The sequence below is a fragment of the Lichenostomus cassidix genome, chromosome Z, assembly GCF_008360975.1.
Source record: "Lichenostomus cassidix isolate B80296 chromosome Z, HeHo_3.0, whole genome shotgun sequence".
In the NCBI taxonomy this organism is placed as follows: Eukaryota; Metazoa; Chordata; class Aves; order Passeriformes; family Meliphagidae; genus Lichenostomus; species Lichenostomus cassidix.
Window position 1 is genome coordinate 35,102,129 of NC_139511.1, and position 24,772 is coordinate 35,126,900.

At 34.8% G+C, this 24,772-nt stretch overlaps 1 protein-coding gene across 1 annotated transcript in view; it reads left to right on the forward strand.

Moving 5' to 3' along the window:
* Nucleotides 1–211: 211 nt before the first annotated feature.
* CNTNAP4 (contactin associated protein family member 4) overlaps nucleotides 212–24,772 on the forward strand; it is a 204,814-nt gene continuing 180,253 nt past the window's right edge. The window contains exon 1 of the mRNA XM_085042316.1: nucleotides 212–558. Coding sequence (XP_084898442.1) covers nucleotides 462–558 — 97 coding nt within the window. The 5' untranslated portion in view covers nucleotides 212–461. The remainder of the gene's footprint in view (nucleotides 559–24,772) is intronic.

Here is a 24,772-nt window from a genome sequence, read left to right on the forward strand (position 1 = left end):
CAAGCGCGGCCCCGGCTCTCCGCTGCTCGCTCACGTGCCGCCCGCGCCGCCCATCGTGTGTGCCCGCCGGGGCCGCTCCATCCATCCACCCATCCATCTCTCCATCTATCTATCCATCCATCCACGATTCCCACCTGCCGCCGCCAGGGGTGTCCAGCGCCGCGCAGCGCCGGGCTGCCGGCGGGAGCGGGGCGCGGAGGCTGGCAGTGCAGCCCCCAGTGCTGCCGTGACAGCCAGGGCGAGAGGCTCGCTCTGCTCCTCAGCGGCTGCTGCTGCGGGGCGGAGAGCAGAGCCGGAGGTGTGCGTGCGTGTGCCGGGAGATGCGGAGCGCATCTGGCTGAGGTGTCTGGCCCCTGGGAAGCGCTGCGAGAAGAGGCAGAGAGAGGCAGTGGGAAGAGGCAGGAGCAGAACTGAAGTACAGAGCAGCTGTTTCGAATACTCTGATTCTTTTGGGTGCCTCAATGAATGTGAACATGGATTCTGTCCCTGAAATCTTCTTGAAGCTGCTGTTTCTCCTGTCTGTTCACACCCGGCACATGGCAGTAGCAGAGAATAAATGTAAGTAGTGCATAGGATTTAAAACTCAGTCCAGAGTGTGTTGAAAACTTCTGGGATATTTTATTTGCATTTAGAATAAATATAATTTTTGAGATAAACATTTGTGCTCTGAAATCATGACAGCATGCTGCTAGCCTGAAAATGTTCTCAAATCCTTCTGTAGATTTTTGTCACAAATCTATGTACAATATATTGTGTACAAAGCTTACAGTATAAGAATACCTGAAAGCAGCATTTTGCTAAGGGATGCATGTTCAACCCTATTTTAATTTTTGTTTCTTCAAGTGCAGCATTTTTCAAGGAATATTGTCTTACATGGAAATTACTGGCAGATTTCTATTGTGCAGTATTTCTATTGTGTAGTGGGTTTTAGCAATTGAAAATTTTGAAAGCTAGTATTTGCATCTCCTGGATTAAGCTGGCACTCAACTTTAATGGCAATCACAGTGCAGTTCAAAAGCAGTAGAAATGTAACAAGGAAAAATGTGGATAGCAAGACTTTAAGGTCTCTGCATTGATTGCTTAGGGAGTATTGTTCATGCATGACTACCGAAGAGAATGCTAACTGTTCCAACAGAAAGTTTTTTTAAAAAAAATTAGTTAGCCAGTAGGATGGTATCACAGAATGAAGACTGTGATTACAGTTTTAAAGACAATCTGCTCTCTATGAGGCAAATCATATATCTATATCTATATCTATATATATGAAAATCTCTGTCTTCAGTGTTGAATTAGGTTAATTATCTTTAAATTAAAAAAGAAAAAACTTATTAAGAAACTAATTTTCAGGGCTTTTATAATTCAGCAATAGAACTGAGTTATTCTTGTTCCATTTGATTCAGCTTCAACAAGCTGAAGGATTTCATTTTGTGTTCTATGGTAGTGCAGTGCCTAAATGCCAGATGTTCACAACCTGAACTGAACATATTTTCTCCCCTTCCTGTTAAGGCACTGGTGGTGCATCACTGGAATGGGAAAGGCAGTAATTATGCTTCCATGGGAAGAAAGTGAATGCCAAAGAGAAGAGGAATGTTCAGGAATAACCTTACAGCCCAGTGGCAGGGGACAGCTCCCTGGAAACCCTTGAGCAATGGCAGAGAAGTTTGAAGTGTTCAGTGGATCTATAGCCCAGGGTTTTGCATATGGATGGTTTGTAAACTAAACCTGCTCCCATGAGCCAGACATTCACATTGCAGCACCAAAATGATCTTGTGCTGTCATTCAGTAATGATATCTCATTTGATACTCAAGTGCATAGTGTAGCCCTAAACATGAATACTAAGTTCCTCTTGTTAAACACCCTACTGCAATCCAGTCACAGCTTTAATTCTCTTCATCATTCTGCATTGTACAGTTTATGAATACATCCATTTTCACAAGACCATGATAATTGAATTGCACGTTAATAGCATTTGGCACTCTGCACAGAACTAAATCAGCTGCTTACAGGGAGGCATATTAAAACCATCGCAAAAAAGACTTGCATTACACAGCAAACCAGTAAAGAAAGCACTAGAGGTCACTATTACAATTTAGGAAGCAAGGTTTGAGGAAGAGGCTCAAGCTTCTTTCCAATACAGGATTCTGAAGGATAAAACAAATCAAGTATGAAATACATTTAAGACTGGCTTTCTCAGATACATCTCAAAAACAGGGTAAAATCCATTACAGTGTCAAATGGCTGAATTGAATGAACAGATTTTTCACATATGTGCTACTATTTATAAATGTGTAGTATTCTTATTTAGGAATAAGTCCTAACTCCTATGTCAAAGCACTCATCTGAATTGGAAATACAAGAACTATGCCCATGCTATGGGTAAGTAAACTTATTATGGGAAGAATAAATTAAATTATTTAAATTAAGCAATGAACAATAACCTACAAAGAGAATTTGGCCAGCCTAACACATGTTTTTAATTTTCACTATCTAATCTGGAAAAAAAAATCCCTTTATATATTGTTTTGGAAGTGAAAATTTGTGTAGCAGAGTTAGTTTATTTTAGAAGTGACAGTTTACATCTGAAGTCTTATGGTGCAAATGTTGTTAGTACTTTACAATTAATAAAATTGCCTTAGGAGAAAAGGTTTATCATAATTACTGATTATGATAGATCCATGTATAACCCATTATTTACCTACTTGAACATACTTTACTCCTTTCTTCTTGTGATGTTAACCAGGAATTGAAATCCTTTTCAGTAGGTGCTTCTGGTAGTGGCATTAATATATTTAAACACGTTTCCAAAACCAGGTAAAGTTCAGTTTTCTTGCATGAATTTTGATGACTAGATATGCCAGTAGGCTGCCAATCATCAAAGAGAATAGGAAGGGTTTTTACTTTTTCCTCTATGTTAATCAATTCTTCTTGTCTTAATTTGTGTCTTACTGTTGTAATAGATCCTGAATACCTAAGTTTTGCTTTGTGCTTAAGACCAGCTGTCAATAAAAGACCAAAATAAAGACCTTTAAACTCCATCTTGAAGCATCATTGCTAATATCACTAAGTCAGTTGCACAAAAAATTTCTTGGATCAAAAATTGATGTGTTCAAAATATTTCTCTCTTAAAGAAATCACAATATTCCTCTTTTGAGTAAAATGATTTTGAAATTCTTAGGCTGCCTGGAGCTAACAGACCCTACCATCTAAAATATGAAGTTTTATTTCTAGGGTCCTATTTAGTGGGTTTTTTTGTTGTTTCCCCTGAAAGTTAAACTGACACATCCAACCGAGAGAAGTAATAATTGGTGCTGAAAACTCAAATATTTTAAAAGTTCTGTGGCAGTGCTGCTTAGAGCTTTCCTATGCTTTCTTCCTCCCAAAGAATTGCACTTCCAACATAGTTGAAAGAAGTTTGAAGTGCACAGCCTTAGTAAGTAATTGCATAAGGTCAAGTGTGAGTTTTAAATGAAAGATTAAAGTAAGTACTGCAGTAAGTTTTTTCCACTGGAGCTATAAGACATTTTTATTTTATTGGTAACTGCCTCTACTGTTGTAAATCAGTGAGTTACTAAATTATCCCTTGAGAAACTGCCAGAAATTGGTACTCCAATAGGTGCAGTATTTTTTTTTCAAACTCTCTAAGACTGAAGTGTTGCACAAAACATAATTAAACCCTCTATACACGTCAAGTCAGCTGTGACTAAAAATTATTAAGATTAGTTTTTACAGTGAATGGACATAAAGAGGTGTTTCCTTGCAAATTCTCACTTCTGTATGCCTACTTCTCTGTATTAAAACTCCCCAGTTTTACAGAAGCTTTAATAAATTCAGATTTTCATATATGTAGTATGATGATCACAATTATCTCAATTTCTATAAATGCATAAATGTTTACTATTATTCTTACTACTACTACTACTACTGCTAGTGCGATTGCTGTTGATTTTATTTTATATATCAGGAGTTTCTTGTTACTGTTAGGTTAGAGAACCTCTCTGAAGCTGACAGAGAATGACTGTTAATGAAGCTGAAGTTTTCAAACAGAGGATTGAGTGAACACATACCTTGATTTTACTATCAGATGCAAGTCATTGTACAACTGTACCACAGAAGGGATTATTTGCTACAAGGAAAAATTGTATATTACTTTTGAAATTAATATCATTCTGATGTTAGTCATTGCTACCAAACAGTTCCATAGACTAGCTGACAATTCTAAGGAATTGCATTAAAAATATACTAAAGTACTGTTTATCAAAACCACTTTAATTTACAATGTAATTCTTCTACTGTTAGTTTGTGGGTGATGTGAACTGGAGAGGAGGAGATAGTCACTTCCTTAATTTTCATTTAACCTCATTAATATTTATTTTCTGTTTATTATTATCTGTCTCTGCTATGAGACGGCACTGGAGACCTCATCAGAGATCAGGCCATCTCTGGGCAATTATTTACATGAATAAAACATTACAGACATCTCTGGTATGTTGTTTGTACAGTAACATCAAAAACTTGTATCAACATCAAATCTAAACTAATACCAGCAGAAAAATCAATTTTTTTTTTTTTTTACTCTAAAGACTTAGAATTCACAGAAAACCCTTGGATTGATTACACTGAGTATTATCAACAATTTGCATCCCATTGCTCTAGGCTTTAAAATTCCCTTGAATACACTTGTCCCTAAGCCCAGTGAGCCAGCTGTGTGGAGCAAACTCAGTCATGATTAGAGGAGTCATGATTCAAGGAAAGTGAGAGATGAGTAATGACATTCTCAATGTATGACAGAATCGAACCCAAGAAGAAAATGTAGTATGTTAAATGTAAATTATATCATAAGTGGTAATAATGACATTTGCTGTGTAGGTGAGTATATACTGTATCTTAATTAAATGGCAGTCAGAAGTTTCAGAGGAAGCGCTAACTTCTTCATGTCTTCATAAATGTTCAGCCATTCTGCTGTCTTTCTTTCTTACAGAAGAGGATGTAAGTGTACATCTATGTTCATCCACAAGAAAGACAACTTTTGACTAAGCCAATTTGTCTCACAAAATCACACGTGCTTCTATCATTGTCTCAATGATAGAAAAACTCAAGTTTAATATTCTCTCTTGACATTTCTCTGTTGCATTAGAAAAAAATATGCAAACAAATAGTTTGTCATATATTTATAAGATTGTCGTGGTTTTACTCCAGCCTGCAATCAAACCCAACACAGCCACTCACTCCCCCCCAACCCAGCAGGATGAGGGAGAGAATAGGGAGGGTAAAAGAAAGATAGAAGCTTGTGGGTTGAGTAGACTTGATCTTGATGATCCTTGTGGCTCTCCACCAACTCAGAATGTTCTGGAATTCTGTGATTCTGTGCATAGAAAAAGCAAAAATTACATACACAAGCAGAATAAAACAAGAAATCCATTCACCACTGCTGATGGGGAGGCAGGTTTTCAGTCATCCAGGACAGCAGGGGCACATCACACATAACAGTGACTTGGGAAGGTAAATGTCTTCACTCCAAATGTCCCCCCCTTCCGCCACCTTCCCCCAGTTTTACATCCTGAGCACAATGTCATGTGGTCTGGAATATCCCTTTGGTCAATTTGGGTCACCTGTCTGGCTGTGTCCTGTCCCAGCCTCCCATGCACCCCTAGTCTCCTCCAGCATGGCACTACAAAAAGCAGGAAAGGCTTTGGCTCTGTGCAAGCCCTGCTCAGCAATAATGAAATCATCTCTATATTATCAACCCTGTGTTCAGCACAAATCCAAAACGCAGACCCATACCAGCCACTGTGAAGGAAATTACCCGTATCCCAGCCAAAACTAGCACATGATCTCGTGATATATTTACCAGTATTCTGTCTACTGATTCATATTCTGAAAGAATTTCAACAATCTCGCCTTCTAATGAGTTTAGCTGAGAAAAATAGGCCAAATATCCCACCACTCCCTTCTGTCTCAATCCGGAGACCTTGCCACTCCAAACATGTAAATCAAAGAACAATTGAATTGTCAAAAAACATTAAATCTTTCAAATATTTCTTTTCCTTTCCCCTCGCCCTCCCCCCAGTAGACCTATACATTGGTGCTGCTTGTAGGGCTGAGCTTTTAGTGTGCTGTATCCCACACAATTAGAGCTCTCTTTTGTGGGAAAGTTAGAACTGCTTCTCAGTACTTTAATGTTTAATGTTAGTTGCTATCAACTAACAAGGTGATAACAGAGGTGGGAGCTGTGAGATCCATCACTAATTCAAAGGGCTTTCCTTCCTGGAACACTCCAGGCCATTTTTTAGAAACAGTAAAGAAATAACAAGTACTGAAATTAGTCTTGTCTATGCCTGTCACTGACTCCAGAAGTACACATTATCTCTAAGATGTTTATGAAGTGAAAAGTTAAAATTTGCTTTTCCCTCTGAGTTTTCAGTTGTTTTATGAAGAGAGATGGAAAAGCCATAATAATAGAGATAACATTGATTATGATAAGTTTCTATACAATTGCTTATATTTTCCACTGTTAAGTGTTCTGGTATATTGATCTGGTAGTTCCTGAATATAAAATTTCTTTGTAATTTGTAACTTGTAATTTTGGCAGTCAGGGCCTATGTATGACTTCTAGATTAAAAATTGAAGATGTGATGGCTTTCTCAGTATACTAGTATGTATTAGATAAATATCATTACAGCAAGAGCTGTCCTACTAAATTTGAGAGATAACATAAAACATATAGGAGAAACTGCATGCTGTCAAGATGAAAATGTTTTGCACTATTTGTTTGTAAAAAACAATGCAGCTTTAGCGCTAGGGTTTAACCAATTGTGGTTTACTGAAATTTTACCTCTGCAACATTTTATATCTATGAATTTTATCATTCTTACTCATATGTCACATGTTTGTGTTTTATATATGTGTGAGTATACCATTACAGGCTAATGCTATACTCTGTATGATGTGGAATACTCTGTAGGTCATCTGTTATCAATTGAAATCTATGCCAGTAGCCTTGAGTTAAATCTGTGAAACACAGTGGAGGGTTGATGTCCAATTATTTTGCTTTTCAGAAGAAAGTTTTATGCATTAACTACAAATTCATAAGCTACTTTTTTCTAACCAAAACATTGTATGGACTTGGAAGTAAAAATTATACTCTCTGTTATCTACTTAAATGAACATTTTCAGCGCAATTATTTGAAAAGTGATTGAAATCCTGGAAACTTCATTTTAAGTAGATTAAAATTAGGAACAATGGAATTATTATTTAAATATCATACTCAATAAATGAGAGAAGAAAACTGCATCTAGGGTTTTAAGTGTCAAAGGATAGAGAAAAAAATGGGGTTACGATTCATTTTTTCAGCCAATAGCTGAAGAAGATCTTGCTCTTTTTCAGGTGTTTCTCTGTCCACTTCTACATCTAAGTAGGAAGTGTTTTCAAAACCTTAGTTGTTTGTAAAAGTAAGATTTTATAAATGGGTTTTTTTTCGGTTATGTTTAAAATTTACTACAAGAAACCCCATCTCGACTGGTTTCACCTGTTCAGAGATATTGTGACAGAATAACTTTAAAGAAAATTCTAAAGAACAAAAATCTCATAAAATATGTGGTTAAACAGGGTACAAAAAATACTATTAGTCAGATGCCGTATAACTTAATGAACCTCACCAGGAGAGAAAACAGAATACGTTGTTATTAAAGAAGGCCTGGAGCAGAGGTTCTGAACAAGACAGCATGAGTGAAACCTTTAGAGGGGAACATGCACTACAAAAGTGATGCTCTAGACAGACCGAATTGCATACAGGGAGCCTGAAATACTGGTTTAATTCACCTGCAGCATTCTGCTGTATCCACAGTTATATGAGACTGGATGTGCTCAGCATGGATATTCTATAATTATCTGAAAGTTTTGAGGGAAGGGGAACATTTTTTTCTTCAGGATTACTAATTATGGTAGAGGTCAGATCATGTTTACTGCTATGGAGTATTAATAAGAAAATACTAACTTGAAGCTGAAAGACATCTGGAATTAAAGATAGAATTATATAGGAGCAGAAGGCAGATTTTTGCTGTTTAATTTATTAGCAAATATGACTCATTTTGAGATACATTACTAACTTCTGTCTTATGCGGAGACAGGAAAATTGGGAATTATCTGTCGGAAATTAAAAATCTGAAATGTAGATATATGCACCTGAGTCCCTTTTTAGACATATGAAAGGAAAAAGTATATCTTACGTGAAGCAGTCATGACAAAGACGGAAGGAAGAAATCACATGCAAAGGCGATTTGCAGTATAGAAGAGCCGCTTGTCTCACTACTTATTATGACTGAGTCTAAGTAACCAGGTTGTCTGAATGCTTTGTAGACATCTACACTAGATGAGATGGGTTCCAGCTCCATCAAAATTCCCTACTGTAAGTAAGTGTTAGAAAAACATATACCAAGCTGTATTGACTATCTGGTAGAGTAAAAACCAGCTTTAACTGGTCACTCATTCATATTTTCTGTTAAGACACCCTGCATCTCCATTTTCTGTAATTGGTAACACAGGTTCTTCTTGATTTCCCAGGAGTTAAGCCTGCTGCTATTGCTAGTCCTAGACAAAATATAGGGACTAAGTGAGGAGCTGGAAATGTCCTACCAGTAAGACTCTCTTTCACTCCTGAAAATGTGAAATAAAGAGATATTTTGACCATCCGCAATGTTCTGGTAAAGTGTAATCTCATTAAATTAAATAAGCTGAAACTGACTGTTCTATACACCTGAGGCAGTCTGATCTTTCCACCACTTTGATAAACCATTATTAAAGCTCCATTTTAACCCCAGCCTTGTCAAAACCTGTATTATTTTTTTCTTCTAAAGAAAGTGTAGAGTGAAAGACTCTGTTTGTTTATGAAAAAAAATTACCAGAACCCTACAGCATTTCTTTTCGTAAAACAATAATAAAACAAATAAAAGTATCCTGGTACATTCATGGTTACTTTAAAGCCTTTCTACCATCCAGAATCTACTGAGGACTGTAGACTGATATTCAGAATACGAAGCTTTTTTATGCTTCAGGCCAGCAAATTGTGGCTCTCACTGTAATTTCCAATCAATGACAGGATGCTTATCTGCTATGCAGCAGTGTAGTTTGCAATAGTGTTGCAATCATGGTGAGATTTACTTACCCTTTTTTTTTTTAGAAGAATAAGCAATCTTTAGTAACTGTTGGGGAGTGGGAGTTTGTTTGTTTTTATTTTTGTTTGTGTTTTAATTAAAAATAGCACTGCATCTCATTGTCCTTATTCTTTAAAACTAAAGCTCCTAGGGAAATCAATGGGAGCTTTGCCTAAATAAATATTGAATAAATGCTTTAGAAAGAATGAGCTGAATATTCATTCAACAGTGATATGCTGCATAGCTCGAATATAACTGGTCTCTTTATTTCCTTTCTAAGTACCAGTCCTTTCATTATGCCTTGTTTGGAGGACTCAGATACACCACTGTATAACAAACAAGAATTACTCATTTGTCCCACTTGACAAAAAATAAATATGAAAAGAAAAAGACATTTAGAATTTTAGCTAGCTCCAGTGGTTGGGGAATTGCTATGCCTGTAGCGAAAATCTACTGCTGGTTTTCTGAGCCAATGGGAACTTTTTTTAAAAACTATCAAGATGATTGATTTTAATTTTCAAGGGTGAAATAGCCCTTAAAACTAAATTCTTTCAGGACTATCTGGATGCAATGGAGCACACTAGAGGTTGCTGAGCTCTGCCCTCCAATTGATAAAATATGTTGCAGTAAACCTAGTTTTATCCCAGCCTGAGTATGGAATTTTAAGGGCTATTTTTCAGTTGCACCATGTTAGCATGCCCTGGAGCTGCACTATACCCTTCAGAGATTACATTTCTGTCCTCAAGCAAAGTCTGTCTCAGAAACTACTTTTCCACAGAGTAGACACGTCCTCCAGTAATTAACAGTGAGAAGAAACCAGCCTCTTGGAGAAAGGAAGGTTTATCATTAAACTTGTTTCCAAATATTAACCCATAATTTTACTCTCAACATATTTGCTATTACATGAAACATATTTGTAAACATAAATGTATGTCACTGAATATGCTTCTTTCCTAAAGTAGGAGAAACAGAACCTTGGCACTTTGTAATTTCATTTCCTAATGTACTTTTGGAAGATCTAGATAACAGCGGTTAGCCTGGCTCAAGAGAGGACTATGACAGGATTTTTCTCAAGGCACAGTTCTGGAAAAATGTTATTTGGACTTCCAGTGAAATAAAATACAGAAGGAATTCAGTGATCAATCAGCTACCAAACCTTGTTTTGTTTTGATAGACCCACTGTTACTATCAGAGGCTATCAATGTTCTTTTATATCTGAGTAAGATTTGCAGTGCATATAACAATGAATAATTGTAAAGCTCTCAGATGTCTTAGACACAGGTGACAGGTTAAAGGTAGCTATAGCATTCTCCTGAAGGATCCTTTCAGATATGATAGGAAATGTGTAAGTTTCTTTTATGGAACATCACTTTTCAGAAACTACTACTTGTGTATTGTTGCTGTGAATTGGGGCATGATGACTTCTTTCTTTTTTTCCTCTTTCTTTCCCAAGGGCTCCCAAAAATCCCCACCTGTACTTAGCTTGTTTTGACTTTTGTGGACAATCATTATCTCATAGATCATACTTACACTGTATAGCTGTGTTTTACTTTGTTCTGATTTGTTCTTCACAGACAGGAAAATAAAGAATTTAAGAGGTAGAGACTGGGGAAAAGGAAGATTGATGTGCAAGTACCCATATGCACATTACTGTGCTGTCTGCAATGAAGTGTTGTTATTTTTGAAGCCTTTGGAAATTGTCTACATCTTGTTGCTAGTTTGCTCTTTGTAGCCCAGAAGTGGTAGATATTCAGTCAGACTGCCCCAAGTTTAGAGCGATGTGTGAGCGATAGATTCACAGTAATGCTGAACATTTTCTCTGTTATACTTAGGAAACTGTGTTAGAAAACAAGCTTCTTTCAACATCTTGTGTCATATTGGGGCAGGGTGGGAGTGTGAGTGGAGGTGGGGAATCTACCATGGCAAATATGTCTCTTCTTCTTCTGTCTCTGCAGTGACTACACAGAAATTTGACAATATTTTGCATCTTGGGAAGGGCAGACATATATTCTCTGTGGATATTCTACATAAGGACAGATCGAGAAATTCTAACAGAGAATTCTCTGATATAGCTCTCACCTCCAGTAAAGTGTGTATGTGTGATGGAGGTACCGAAGAGAGTAGTCTCTATTTTGATGTTTCTAATATATTTTTGTAATGTCTCAGTGGAAATGTTTCTAAGATTATGCTGCAGGTGTTGAAAATGTATGTTGAGTAGAATCAAATTATGTCAAGTTTCAGAGCATGGTTGTGCATACTTGAATATTACAGATTCAAAGGCACTATTAAAAAATCTACCAGTGATATGAATATGATGTTCATATTTACGTGGTAGCCTTTATGGTTATATGTATCTATATCTCTTTGAATGGTTTAATCCTTTCTCTTTTTTTTTTTTTTTATCTTTCACACCTGAATTGTTGTTCATGTGTTGTCATTTGCTGATTCCATAGATATTGAATTATTTATATTATTTTTGTGGCTTTAATTCATGTAGAATTACATTTGGAATACAACATCCCAGACTGGACATATGTCCATTTCTCAGTAATTCACAATGAATAAATGTAATAAATCTAATCTTAAACCTGGAACACCCGAACTCATGAGAATTTTTAAATGTTTCTGTCATCCTTCATACCTTGCAACTTGCCAGTAATGAGCTATGTGTAGGAACAAAAGTTGATGAACAGTGCCCCTCTGACTTTGGAACCCCACTGCTAAAAACATGTAAGAACCACATTTGCAGTGATGGACAATGCCAGTCAGAAAATCAGGTATTGTTTGGTGCAAAATCTTTTTTCAGACAAGAACGTTGTAAAATTTTGGATGTTTCTTAAACTGTAATTTTTCAACAAACATTAGCAGGTAAACAGGTGGTAAATAGCAGTGGGTGGTAATCACTCAGAGTGTTACCTTCTTGGAGTATAAATAGTGCTCTATTTTATAATATCTTTTAATATCTGCCTAAAAATATTTGACAGGTAGTATCTTGAGTCACTTAAATTTCTTCTAATCAAATAATTATTTGCCATTTTTCCAGCAATTAACCTAGCATCACAGAGAGCAGAAATCCTGCCAGATCTATGTTATCTGTATTAGAATATGGAATTTTTATGAAAAAAGATTTGTGTTCTTCCTTCAGACTAAACAGAAATTTTATTTTCAAAGCCTAACTGTGTGACTCAGAAGAAAATAAAACATTTTGTAAAATAGTAAGTGGTCTTCTTCTTAAACTACTGTTGGGAAATTTTTATTGTATCCCTCAAGGCAATTAAAACATACGTTTTTCTGCTCACAGCACAGTGAGCAGAATCCCACTTCAGTGAGTGGGTCTTAAACAAGTCTACATAGATGCCTCCTGAGCAGATGCCTTCTGTGCACTTGCCCCAGTACCAGCCTGTGAGTGGTTGCAAGGTGCACCTCAGCCCACCCTTTAGTCCACACCTTCTCCCTGTTCTGCTGCCTAAATGTGGACCCAGACACATTTCTGGTATTCCATTATTGCTGCAAGAAAATTCATGTATCTGGCAATCTTGCTCCTAGACTGTTTCACCACTTCTGAAGAGGCCTTCTTGCCCTCTAAGCCAAATCATCATTTCTCAGTCACAAATTTACACTGATGTCCAGTCAAAATTTGAATTTCCCCTTTCCACTCTTGTATTTGTGTAGCTTTGTAGATTTAGGGTTTTTTAATCATAGTTGAGAAGACTGATTTTGTGGCTCATATGTTAAAATAGAATTTGTACCCAGCTTATGTACCCCACCCAATAATATGTTTGAGGGTGTAGAATGTGGATATGGGCAAAACACGGATGCCTGTGTCTTAGTCTACTATGTTTTCAAAGAAAATTAAAATTGAAGAGTGATGCCTGGCCCAGATTTTTTGAGAACTTGAAAATTCATTTGTTTACTGAGAAATATTTACATTTTTATTCAGGAAATACATATTTTCTTCTTGTGCTGGTTGTTTTAAAATTGAATTAGTTTTAGTCTTTTTTACAATGGTGAAGTTTGCTGTAGTATGAAATACTGTATTAAAACATGATTAGTCTAACCAAAGGTTTGTGGCACCAGTCTATCCGGGACACTCTTATTTTGTCAACTACCTCAATTACCTTTTGCAGGCATCAAAAATTCAGATGCTCGATTGTTTCGTTTCACCTTGGGCTCATTTTTTTCCCTGGGAGTTTCTCTGAGAGTTGGAATTGTATGTATTTCTGACACATGATTTGGCTGCCAAGATAGGCCTTGGCTAGTCTGCTCATTACTGTTTCTTACTATTAGTGAGAAATTGCAGATTTCAGAGGTATATGAGTAGCTGGATCCTTCGAGCTTGGAAGTCGTGCATATATTTGAATATTTGAAGCAAAAACTCGTAAAAAAAGGAAGAGCCTGATAGTAAAACTGTGAACTGCTGGTAGTCCATCTGTAACTCATCATCTTCTGAGTGTTAGCAAATGAGTTTACTCACAAAGGTTGTTTGTGCATGTCAATACCTCATGTGCAGTGTTGCTACCTTGTATAGCTTTTATGCTGACTTTTGATACTGTACACCTTCCATGTTACTCCAGCATTCAAACATTTGATTGAAGTAGATTGATTCAAGATGAAGGCTTTCCAACGATTTTTTAAAGAATTAATCTTTCTAATTGGGGAAGAGAATAAAACCACTTAATGAGTTATCTCCGTGAAGGCATGAATAATCTGCATGCAGCTCTAAAGGATTTTAAGTCTGAGTCCCATTCTGGGCTCCCAGTCCTTGTCTAAGAAAAGATTTCAGCATGGACCTAGCTCGCATCCATACCTGTAAAAGATCAAGAATAAATTGTCTGATTTTTCCATTGTTTTGAATCTCATAATGATTGTGCATCTTAGCTATTTTTTTGGTTTTGATTTGAGAATTGGTTGTATTGTTGGGAAACCAGGTAACATTGATTGTACTGTCAGGTAATGCAAAATCTGGGAAAAGAAAACCACAGAAATGGCAAACCACTAAGAAAGAACTTTTCATCATTTAATTGTCAGGAGTTAAGCTTCATAATATTTTTATACATAATATCAATGAATTCTTTAGGGTGGCAAGATAGCTTTTGTAACTGTACTCGCAAATCTAAATGTAAATAATGTATATACTGGTAGAGTGTTTGTTATTTTTTTATAATCATGATTTTAAAATTCTTTTAATGAAATTCCTAACATGCATTTGAACTTTTTAATGTGCCTCCCACAGCAGAGCTCTTTGACCTTTGTTTCATGCTCAGTTTTAACATGGTTTTGCTATTGATGTTTATGTATAATTACATTTGTGAATTTAACACAGGACACAAGCAATTTAATTGCAGATATCCATGCAGAGCCTGCCTAAGGATGATCAGAATATCTATTGCTAGACTTCAGAGTAAGTTTCAGAGTTAATTCTGGTATGCCTTACAGTAAAAATACAAATGCAAAACATCCTGCACAAACGTTTTCTGGGGTTTGTTTAGGTGTGTCATCACAGCTGCTGTGTGTTGAGCTCACATCTCTAAGAAGGGATGCATTTCCAAATAACAGAAAGCTTCATTTTAATATCTCTGTTTCTCACACTAGTGGCAGTTTTAACTATTTTATGTGACACCATTGAATAAAGTGCAAACACTGGCTTGTGTCAAAAGAGGAGAAAAATAGCCACAGTCACCTCTGTGTATGTCCCTGATAGTGCTGTATTCAGTCAACCCCCTCAAAACAGCTGCTTCCCTCACCACTGCACCTGCCCCCACCATAAGTTTGAGTTGTTGATCCAACAGCAAGAAATACATGGTTTGATATTATAATTAGGCACTATCTTGAAGAGAAAATGGATAGATTTTACTTAAGGAGTTAGAGCAGGAGCATTCTGTGGAATGGCAAGATGAGCTTTATTTTAATCGAAGGTAAATTCATTAAGCAGTAATGAAATGCAGTGATTTTCTATATATTTTGCTATGTTATTAGATTGTTCAATTTGTTTTCTCTAAAGGTGAATCACAGTTCTTTAGGCATATCAAAAAGGTAAGACATGCAGTGCAGCACAGACTTTTTGTCTTCATGGTAATTTTTACAGCTGTATATAGAAATAGCAGAAGGAAGTCCTAAAAGAAATGTCCTGCGAGGGATTTCCTTTCCATGCAGACTGCTTTCATTGAAGAAGGTGAAGAAAGTCTTGAGAAACTAGGGCCAAGAGAAAAAAAATCAATTAATTCTGTTAAACAATCCATACTCTTCAGAAAAAAAGAGCCCATAGTTTTTTTATCTACTGTATCCTTGAGACTTCAGTGTTTGCCAAGAGATTAAGATATTGTCTTCAGCCTAAAATGATCCTTTTATTTATAGTTTGAGTAAGCACAACAGTAGATATCTCATACAAATTTTTCATTCCACTAAAATATTAACATAATGATAAGAAGTGTGATAATTAAGCTAACAAAGCAGGCTGGTCTCATAACCATGAAGGCAAATTTTTTTTCAAACTAATCTTTCTTGTCAAAAAAAGAGTTATTGGACTGCAAGATTTATTTTGCAAGTAAATTGAAAATTAAATTATACCTCAAAGGCCTTATTAATTCTTTAAAACCAATTTTTAAAATGTAGTATTTATGATGATTCTTTTGTAATGTTATTTTAATACAGTATTTCAGCTCTACTGACATATGAGGGAGTGTAATAAAGATATTTTTCCTTTCTTATTTTTCTATTTCTCCTTCGAAAGTCTCATAATAGTTTTGCAATATTCTCCTTCAGGAATAAGTTGAAAGGGAGTATCCTTGTGCATTACCTGTGTTTTTCTTTATTTCACATAGGCAGCTTGAATAGCTTTACTTATATTATACTCATATAAATATGATAGCATTAGCAATTGAAACAAAATAGGAATTCCTAGTGTTGGCTGTCTAAATGCTCTTCAGTGGCCCTCACTTATAGTGCACTTGCAAACTTTAAATAAATGTTAGGTGTTAGTTATTACTTTTCATTAAAAGGTCCATTTTTTTTAAATTTGGTTTATCTGTTTTGTAAGATGAGGCCTGGCTTCACTGAATTTTACTACTTGATAGTGTGTCATTACTTCAGTAGAACTCTATCATTCAACTGAGAACAAGCAGTCAGTAATACTAAATTTTGTTTTCCATCCCACTACTTTATTCTTCCTTGTGAATGTGTAATGAAAAATGTAAAAATGACCCTTGAAACAGGTATTTTACCTTTCTATAAGTCTCTTAATCCAGACTAAACAAAATCATGATTTATTTTCTGCTCTCTTTTTCTTTCTTGTCTGTCCAAATGATTGAGAGTTGTGTATGAGATTCTATCCACTAGGACTGGCCTACAGTAAATTGTTTATATCTGTATCTTTGGGGCTGGGGCATGGATTTGTAATTCTTCATGTTGAGACAGCAATTGAATGTGATAAATTTTAAGTATCCACTTGCTTGTTCACAGTTGTTCATACTTGTAGGTAATTTTATGTCATCTTGTGACTGACTAGTACACTTCAGTCATGTCTATCTAATAAGCTTCTGACTTGAGCTGAAATTCTTGTTATTTCCTGTCAAGTACATGACCTCGTATTTTCTGATGCCAGACTCCATCCTGTCTCTGTTACACTGCCATCATCTTGTTCTTTCTTTTGATATCTTGATTCTGCTCTGTATTGGTGACGCCTCATTGTACAAGGAGATGAATTAATAAACATAACTATAGTTTTTGTTTCATGGTCTTAATGAAATTAAGAAATGCCTTGATTCTGTGATCGTTAATTCCCAGGTGGTTTTATTCTTCCCTTCTCAGTATCTCATATTACCATTTTCCTGTCTTTATGCAGCATGCAGTTCCTTTTCTTATGTACTCATGAATGACTAGCAATTTCCGATATAACAATAGATAAAATCAGCCACTGCTTTTCAATCTAAAAATTGCCTGTCATAGAAAACCACAGATTACTTTGACATGATCTACATGAGATAACCTTTGTTCCATTTGATCTAGTTTTTGATTTACCCCCATTTTCTTAAATATTCTTTCAGAATTTTTATAAAGTCTCATGTTATTGAAGTCAGATTTAGATATTTTTACCACCAGTTTTGTACCAATTCTACCTTTAGCATCCTCTACTTTCTGTACATAAGCTACACAGGGTTTTGTCCACTTCCTCACTTGTAATTCACCCTCTTAGATTTGTTTATGGTGCTTTTATCCCTGTCTGTAGTAACATGTAATCAATGTTCAGAATTCAGAGATACAGACTTCTGAACAGAGCTGGGGTGTTATAATACAGCACTGTTGACCTTTTTTTTTTTTTTTCCCTTTTTTCACCTTATGCATTGTTCTTCAGTATCTTTGGTCATCAGTCACATTTCTAAAATGTTTTGAGAGAAATTTTTATATAACTTACTAGCTAACATTATATTTGTGGGGGAGCAAGGAAATTTCACATGTAAACTTAGATGTTTTCATACTTCAAGAGCAAATGAGGTGTGCATAGTTAAGAGTAGAATGCCTCATCAATAAACATAGGCACTCTATAGTTGTTAGACATACTGATATGCAGAAGCATGGATATTAAAAGATACCCATGTACTCAGAATTAGTTCTTAAATTTCATCATAAAATAAGAGGGCAACAGCTGATAAATAATTCAGTAAAATGAATATTGGAAATCTTTCTGGGCTTATTGCTTCCAAAAATACTTTGCATGTGCTCTGTGTTTGCTTTTTATTATATTATGAGGTAGCAATGTGATTTAATTTTGTACTGTTGGCTTTTGTTTTGCTTTTCTTAATCTGGTTAGATCAAGTAATGTATTTGAGATACTGCAAGTGAAAAAATTGTTGGGATTTAATAAAAATAAGTAGTAAAATTTAGACCATCACCACACTGAAGGAAATCTAATAGCAGTAAGTTCTGTTTTATTTCTGAAATGTGTTGTGCCCAGTAGAAATGTTTTATTTTTGTAATATGTTTTTTAAACATTGTTTATTGTTAGCACTTAAAAGTATGTCTCACTTTCAAGTTCCTGTATAGAGATTTTTTAGAACCTCTGGATTTTGTTTTAAGAGTTATTAGTTTCTGACACTTAGCCAATCCTTTTCAAAATCTTGCATAGATCTCATAAAGTGTGAAACTTGATTTTAAGTATCTGCATTTGTAGAACTTGAAACACATTAATAATTTTAAATACCTAAAATAGCAGTATATAGATATTTTTTCTAGATGAAGCAGGGGAAAATACTATGTTTATAATTTTTCTGGAGTTACCAAGTTTTTTAACTTCTCTCAATGTATCTAAAGCTTAAAAGAAAATGATTAAATTGTTCTGCATTATAACAGTAATGGCCTATCATTTTGAATAAATACAAGCAGTTAAATGTAATGATAGTTTTATGGAAATTACTTTGGCTTGTTCCCAATTTTAGGGTACTTTAACCATGTAAATTTAAACAACTTTTAGCTAACTGTTACATTAGACAACAGTATGAGTATTATAATTGTACCTCATTGACTTAAGCTGAAAAAGAATTGCCAGTGGCTTGCATTACTACACGTGTCTTTATATGACACTCAGTCCCTTAACATAACTTACATAAGATGTTATTTCCTCGCTATTTATCATATACTCCTTTGATAATATCATCAGAGTGCATATTTATCTGCTTGACTTAAGGTTTTCTTTGTTTGGTTGTTCATTTACCTAAAGACAAAGATTAATTTTCCATAACAACATGCCTTCTCAACCCTGAATAAAAATACAGGAAGGAAGAAAGTAAACAATGCTATTGCATAATTGACTTGAGTTTTATAAGCTTTCAGACTGTAAACATTTATGACTTTTAAAAGGAGAAAACATAGTATTTTTAATTCAATCTTCAAATGCTAAAACACACAAGAATAATTTTGACCTGCTTTAGAGTATGTTTCAGCAGAGTGCAGTAAGTATTAACAATTACAAAAAAATAGTGGAGAATAAGGGTTAGTTATTCATCTCACATGTGTATGTATCTCTGTTTTGTTCAGGATTTGTGTTTGGGATTTTTTTTTAAATTTTATTTCCTGTCAGGCTCACCATGAACTCTCCTGCTAAAAGTCAAGGTTCTTAGGACAGTTTGAAATGAGTGTAAGGCTTATTCATAGGCAGACTAAACTTTTAAAAGATCTCAAACTTGACAGAGCCTTCTCCAGCCATGATTTTTCCCACCAGTATTTAAGACATCATCCGCACATTTCTTCAGTTGCTACACACACTGATTTTGCATGTCTTTATGCACGTGTGCATGTGTGCCTGTATGCACACATGCTATTCTCTACTGTAGCAGAAAAAAATTATTTTCTTTCTGCTTTTTAAAACTTTACTGCTCCCTCACATTAAAACCTGAAACTTAGAAGTATGATGACTAACAAAAAGAATAACAGATCTGACCTGATCATAAGAAAATCATTACACTTATACAAATAAGAATTTCTGTAAGGGGAAGAGTTTGGCAGTGGACATTAAAGATTTTAACCCTTCAAAGACTGCAAATGTGTACATGCAGATATAAGCCATAGTGTGGCTTGGTCTTTGTAGTAAATACATGGGTTTGAGAGTCCTGAATGAATGAAGCTGAAATAAGAAACCCTTGAAATTGAATTCTAGGGGTTTGTGTTTCATATACTTAGTTTGTAAAAATATTTTCATTATTTAAATTTTTTATTTCAAATTTTGATTAAAATTTGATTTAATATTTTGATTAAAAGTGCAAAATATTTTTATTTCATATGTCTAGGGTTTTTTAATTCAATAAACTGCATGTGGAGTGTGTTCTATGAATAAATTGATTTTGTTTCTGTTTGAGGAGGAAAAAGAAAATTCCAGCACTAAACAAGCCACCTTTCCGTGGATTTACATTTGGCAGTATCAAATTGAATGGATATAAACTGATACAAGACATTTTGAACACCACTGTAAGCATTTACCACTGTTTGTGATTATTTGCAGTTGATGGTGTGGATTCTCTAGTGCCTTAAAAGAAGAAACTCCATCTGGCAGCTTTGCCTGCAGGCAGGACATTAATAAAATCCCTTTCCATTATGATCTCAAAGTTTTTATGAACTTTACTACCCTTACAACCTCTTCTGTTCTTAAAATTGGGTTGGAAAAGGAAACATAAAGAAAAGTTGGACAACAGAATAGAGAAGAAACATAAATAGTCATATAATCTGTAGAAATATATAGTTACAGAAATATTATGTCTTATTTCTGTAGGGAACTTTCTTCATCTAGATTTTCTCAGTTCTTGTATGAATTGTGAGAAAATAACTGTCCAGTTGCATAATGCTTCTGAGACAGCCACTAAGCATTTTCTTTGTTTATTCACACCATCTGGTATGTCTCAGAAGGTTTTTGAAGGTAAATAGCTTAAAAATTTTGCTCACTCAGATGGCATAGTAATGCATATTGTGAGCTAAGTAGGAGAGAGATGAATTTCTTTTAGCTTTGGCCTATGTGTTGCACCAGAGCACCATGGAAACGATAAGCTTCTGGTACAAGTCTAAGTGCAGAAATGAAGCATTGAGCCTTTGGCATTTTGTAATTCATCTATCTGAAGATAATGTCATGAAAAGTAAACTGAACACGACAACAGGTAGACATTTTGCTGACCAGTTTCGCATCAGAGTTGGTAAATAAATGTAAGTCAGTGATTTTTTCCTTATTTGCTGTTAGTTGTTTTTACTGTAAATATTATGATATTGCTCTGAAGGAGAAAATTATGAATTTTGCAAATGAGCAAGAACAGTCTGGTTTCCTGAATGAGGTTGTCCACCTTCTCCATCTGAGACTGTTTAGGTTTACTGCTGCAAAAATATCAAGCACCCCTTCACTTTCATAGAGACCATTCTTGGATCTGATAGACAATTGGTAATTTTTTGCTTTAAAAAAAAAGTATGTAATTGTAAAATTTATATTGTTAAAATATATATTACTTTTAAATCACTTAAAATTGACTCAAAGTCTCTTTACTGATGGACAGAAATATTTAATCACATAGCTTAAAGATAATTTTCTTCATTTTCAAGCCTTTTAAAGTTTCCTCGTGCTCTTACCTTAATTAGAGCCTTGTTTTGTGGTGGACACGTATACCCTTGTAAAGCACTGAATGAATGCATGAATGAATGAATGAATGAATGAATGAATGAATGAAGAATGAATTCTTCATTGTAGCTGAGCATATCAGAAAAATACTATAAAAAGAAAATTTCACAGAAAAAAATGTGGATGTGTAAACTATTTCTCCTAGATTTTGTCTTTTTAATTTGAAACAGAATAGAAATTAAATATTCTAGATTCCTGTTTCACAGAGATGGTGAACTGTGGATCTTTTCATTTCATGTATACTTTCCACCCAAAGTCAGAGGGGAAAGGAAGTCAATTGGCCAGAGAGAAATATTCCCACTTCTTCATTCATTTTGTTAATCTAGTATATTCTTCTTGACATGTGTAGAGCAAGACAGTTCATTTCAAAGATTTGGGTGAACACTTGTGTCATGAAAGAATGTCTTATGGTCACTGAAAAAATCACTAGCAAAGGTATCAGTGAATATGAGAAAACAATGTAAAAGCAAAATCATGACAAATTCATTGATTGTCAAGGTTCACTCTACTACTTACTATATGCTCAAGATGCACTGAGAAAAACAAACTAAAATCTAAAATCAATTAATCCAAAACCATAATCAAAAAGTATCTGTGCAGAGGGAAAAGGGAGAAAAGAGCAAGAATAGGAAAGGGTAAGGATAATAAGGAATACAGAAGACAAAGTTGAGATAACACCACCTGCTAAACTGATTTGTTTTTACCAATATGAAGACAAGAACTTTGTTGCAGAATAACCTCTTCATTAGGCATATCAGAAGTGCATTTGATTAATTCTATAATGGCAGCGAATCTAAACCTTATCATGCAAATAATTTCAGTATAATGTGGTAATCTGTACTTCTGGAGTATTATTTATGGGAAGGTCATCTGTGTCCAAAACAGAATGCTTCCAAGAATAATATGAATTTTAGGAATGGCATTTTGCCATGATTTCACTTCAAGTCAATTTTCAAGTTAAAAAAAATAGAAAGAAAATCAAAATAAAACTTGTGTTTTTTCCTCATAGCTCTTAACTATAAGAAAAGGAAGAGCAATTTTATGCTCCTTTCACTTCCTAAATGCTGAGACCCAGTCAGACCTTTTAAAATTAAAACCAGATTTACCAAAAAACAATAGAAGTGATAAATTAATTGTAAGTGAATATTTTTAGTCTTTACAAAACTAGAAATAGTGGAATTTTTGCCTTTGGGAATAATTGTTAACTTTTCACAAACTCTTCTAAAGTTTGGCAACCCCGCTTCCTGAAATGAACTTTAAATGGCCTTTTTACAGAATTAAACACTTGACAAGTATCTCACAACATCAGTTAATCTCCAGTAAATAACACCAAACTGTGTATTGTTGAACAAAACAATCTTTCTATAAATTGAAAATTTAAATTAGTAATAATAAAATTCCCATTCAATTTTCAAAAAGGAGTTGCTACCTATTTATGAAAGGTAAGTTAAGTTTAAAAATCCTATTTCATTATAATGCAAATATTTCAATTATTTTCTATTTCAGGCTTTTATAATAAAGGAATTACATATCAGACTAAATACACACACACACTTTGCTTCCAAAAGCAACTTCAATATTTGGGTGTTAATCTTCTAATACTTTAATATATTGAAAGATATCACCCATAGAATCAAGAGTACTTTTTAATCTGTTTATAGCTACAGGAGGATAAAACATGAGGTAGAATATAAAACTGTTTAAACCTTTCTGATACTTTTGCATCAGTCCATGACAATGTTAATGCTCTAGAGGAAGTTGTGATTTAAACAAACAAAGGTCCTTTCCTTCTTTTTAATGCTGGATGACAGTATAGAATTCCCATTGTCATTCATGCATTTCTTGTTCAAATTTATCACTTTTGTCTGGTAGCTTACCAAATTCCAAGTCATTCTGAGAAATGCTCAGTGCATTTGTTTGCATAAAGAAGCTTGTAGGATTGTTCTTGTGTTTGTAAGAGAGAAAAACTTAACTATTGTCTTTCATTTAGCCATGTTCTTTGAAAAAAAATGACAGGAAGGCAAACTTGGAGTGTAGGTTTTGTCTTTCGAGTTTTTACCTCATGCATCGAGATAAAGACAGTGTAGTAAGTAAGACAAAAGCCATGCACATGAGCAAAGCAGAAGAGGGATTTTGTTCAGTAGTTCCCATTGGCAGGCAGAAGTTCAGTCATCTCCAGAAAGGCAGGATTCCACCACATGTAATGGTGACCTGGAAAGATGAAAGAGGATAGTTCCAAAAGTCCTTCCTGCCTATTCCTTCCCCCAGCTTTCTACACTAAGCACAACACCGTATGGTATGGTATGGTATGGTATGGTATGGTATGGTATGGTATGGTATGGTATGGTACTCTTCCAGGATTTCTTCACCACCTGCTCGAATTAATTTGTGCCTTGTGACTTCATTTTTACTCTACCCACATTCTCATGCAAGAAAAAGAAAGTAAAAAAAATAAAATAAAAAAAAAGGTAAAATGAAGGTTTTCCTATATGGTATTTTAACAGATTTTTTGTTGTTTTTGTTAATTATAGAATTATCTCTTTTCCAGAGTACTTTACTGTGGATCTAATTAATTGATACATGAAATAATTTCTTTCAGTCAATTTAAAAACCCATAGAAGTTTGCTTTCATTTTCTTCATACCATTGCTACCCTTTGATTTTTCCCTGTTTTTCAGTAAATTTTATTATTTAGTCTCAATGTAGTGCTTCAGCTTTGAGTAGTTTCTTGTGAAGATTTATAATCCCCCTTTATTGAAATGTTTGGAGCCTTACTGTCTATGCAACATTTCATAACTGCCAGAACCATTTTTTTTAATGCAGATTTTTTCCATACCAACCAAATAAAAAGAGGCCTCAAAATTATATTAAAGTATAATGTGATATAGGAAATCTAGATGAGATAAGCCGTGTGCTAGCATCAAATTTATTTTTTATCTGAAAATTGTGGAATTCCTCAAAATCAAGCATGAAATTCTTTCCTTTGAGTTGAAGATGTTTGTGATATAAAAATTTTTATTTTCAGCTTTCTGGAACGGAGAAGTTGCTTGCAGTGTTTGCATAGAAATATTTCAAAAAAATTAAATAATAAACTGAAGATTTTCAACCAAGTACTGTAGCTGGGAGGGAAAATTAATTTTGTAGCTAGCTGAGCATGTCCATTACTACTTGGCTTGCTACTGCATGTTTTATATAGTTAATATGGGCTTGGATCTACTTTCCCTGTGGTAAACTGAGTCATGTATTAATCCCAAGCAACTGTGATATATCTCATATTTACTTAAATATACTAAGATATTTAGTATCTTAGTATTTAGGGTGAAGCTTAGTATTCAGCAAAGAAATTCAGCTATAATGATTTAGAAAACTAATGTTGCCTCCTTCACTGGGATTTTATCAGCACATCTTATGTGTTCTTACTTAAAAGAAAGTACTCCTATGTTTTGGGAGTCCTGTATTGATCCTACAGTTAATGCA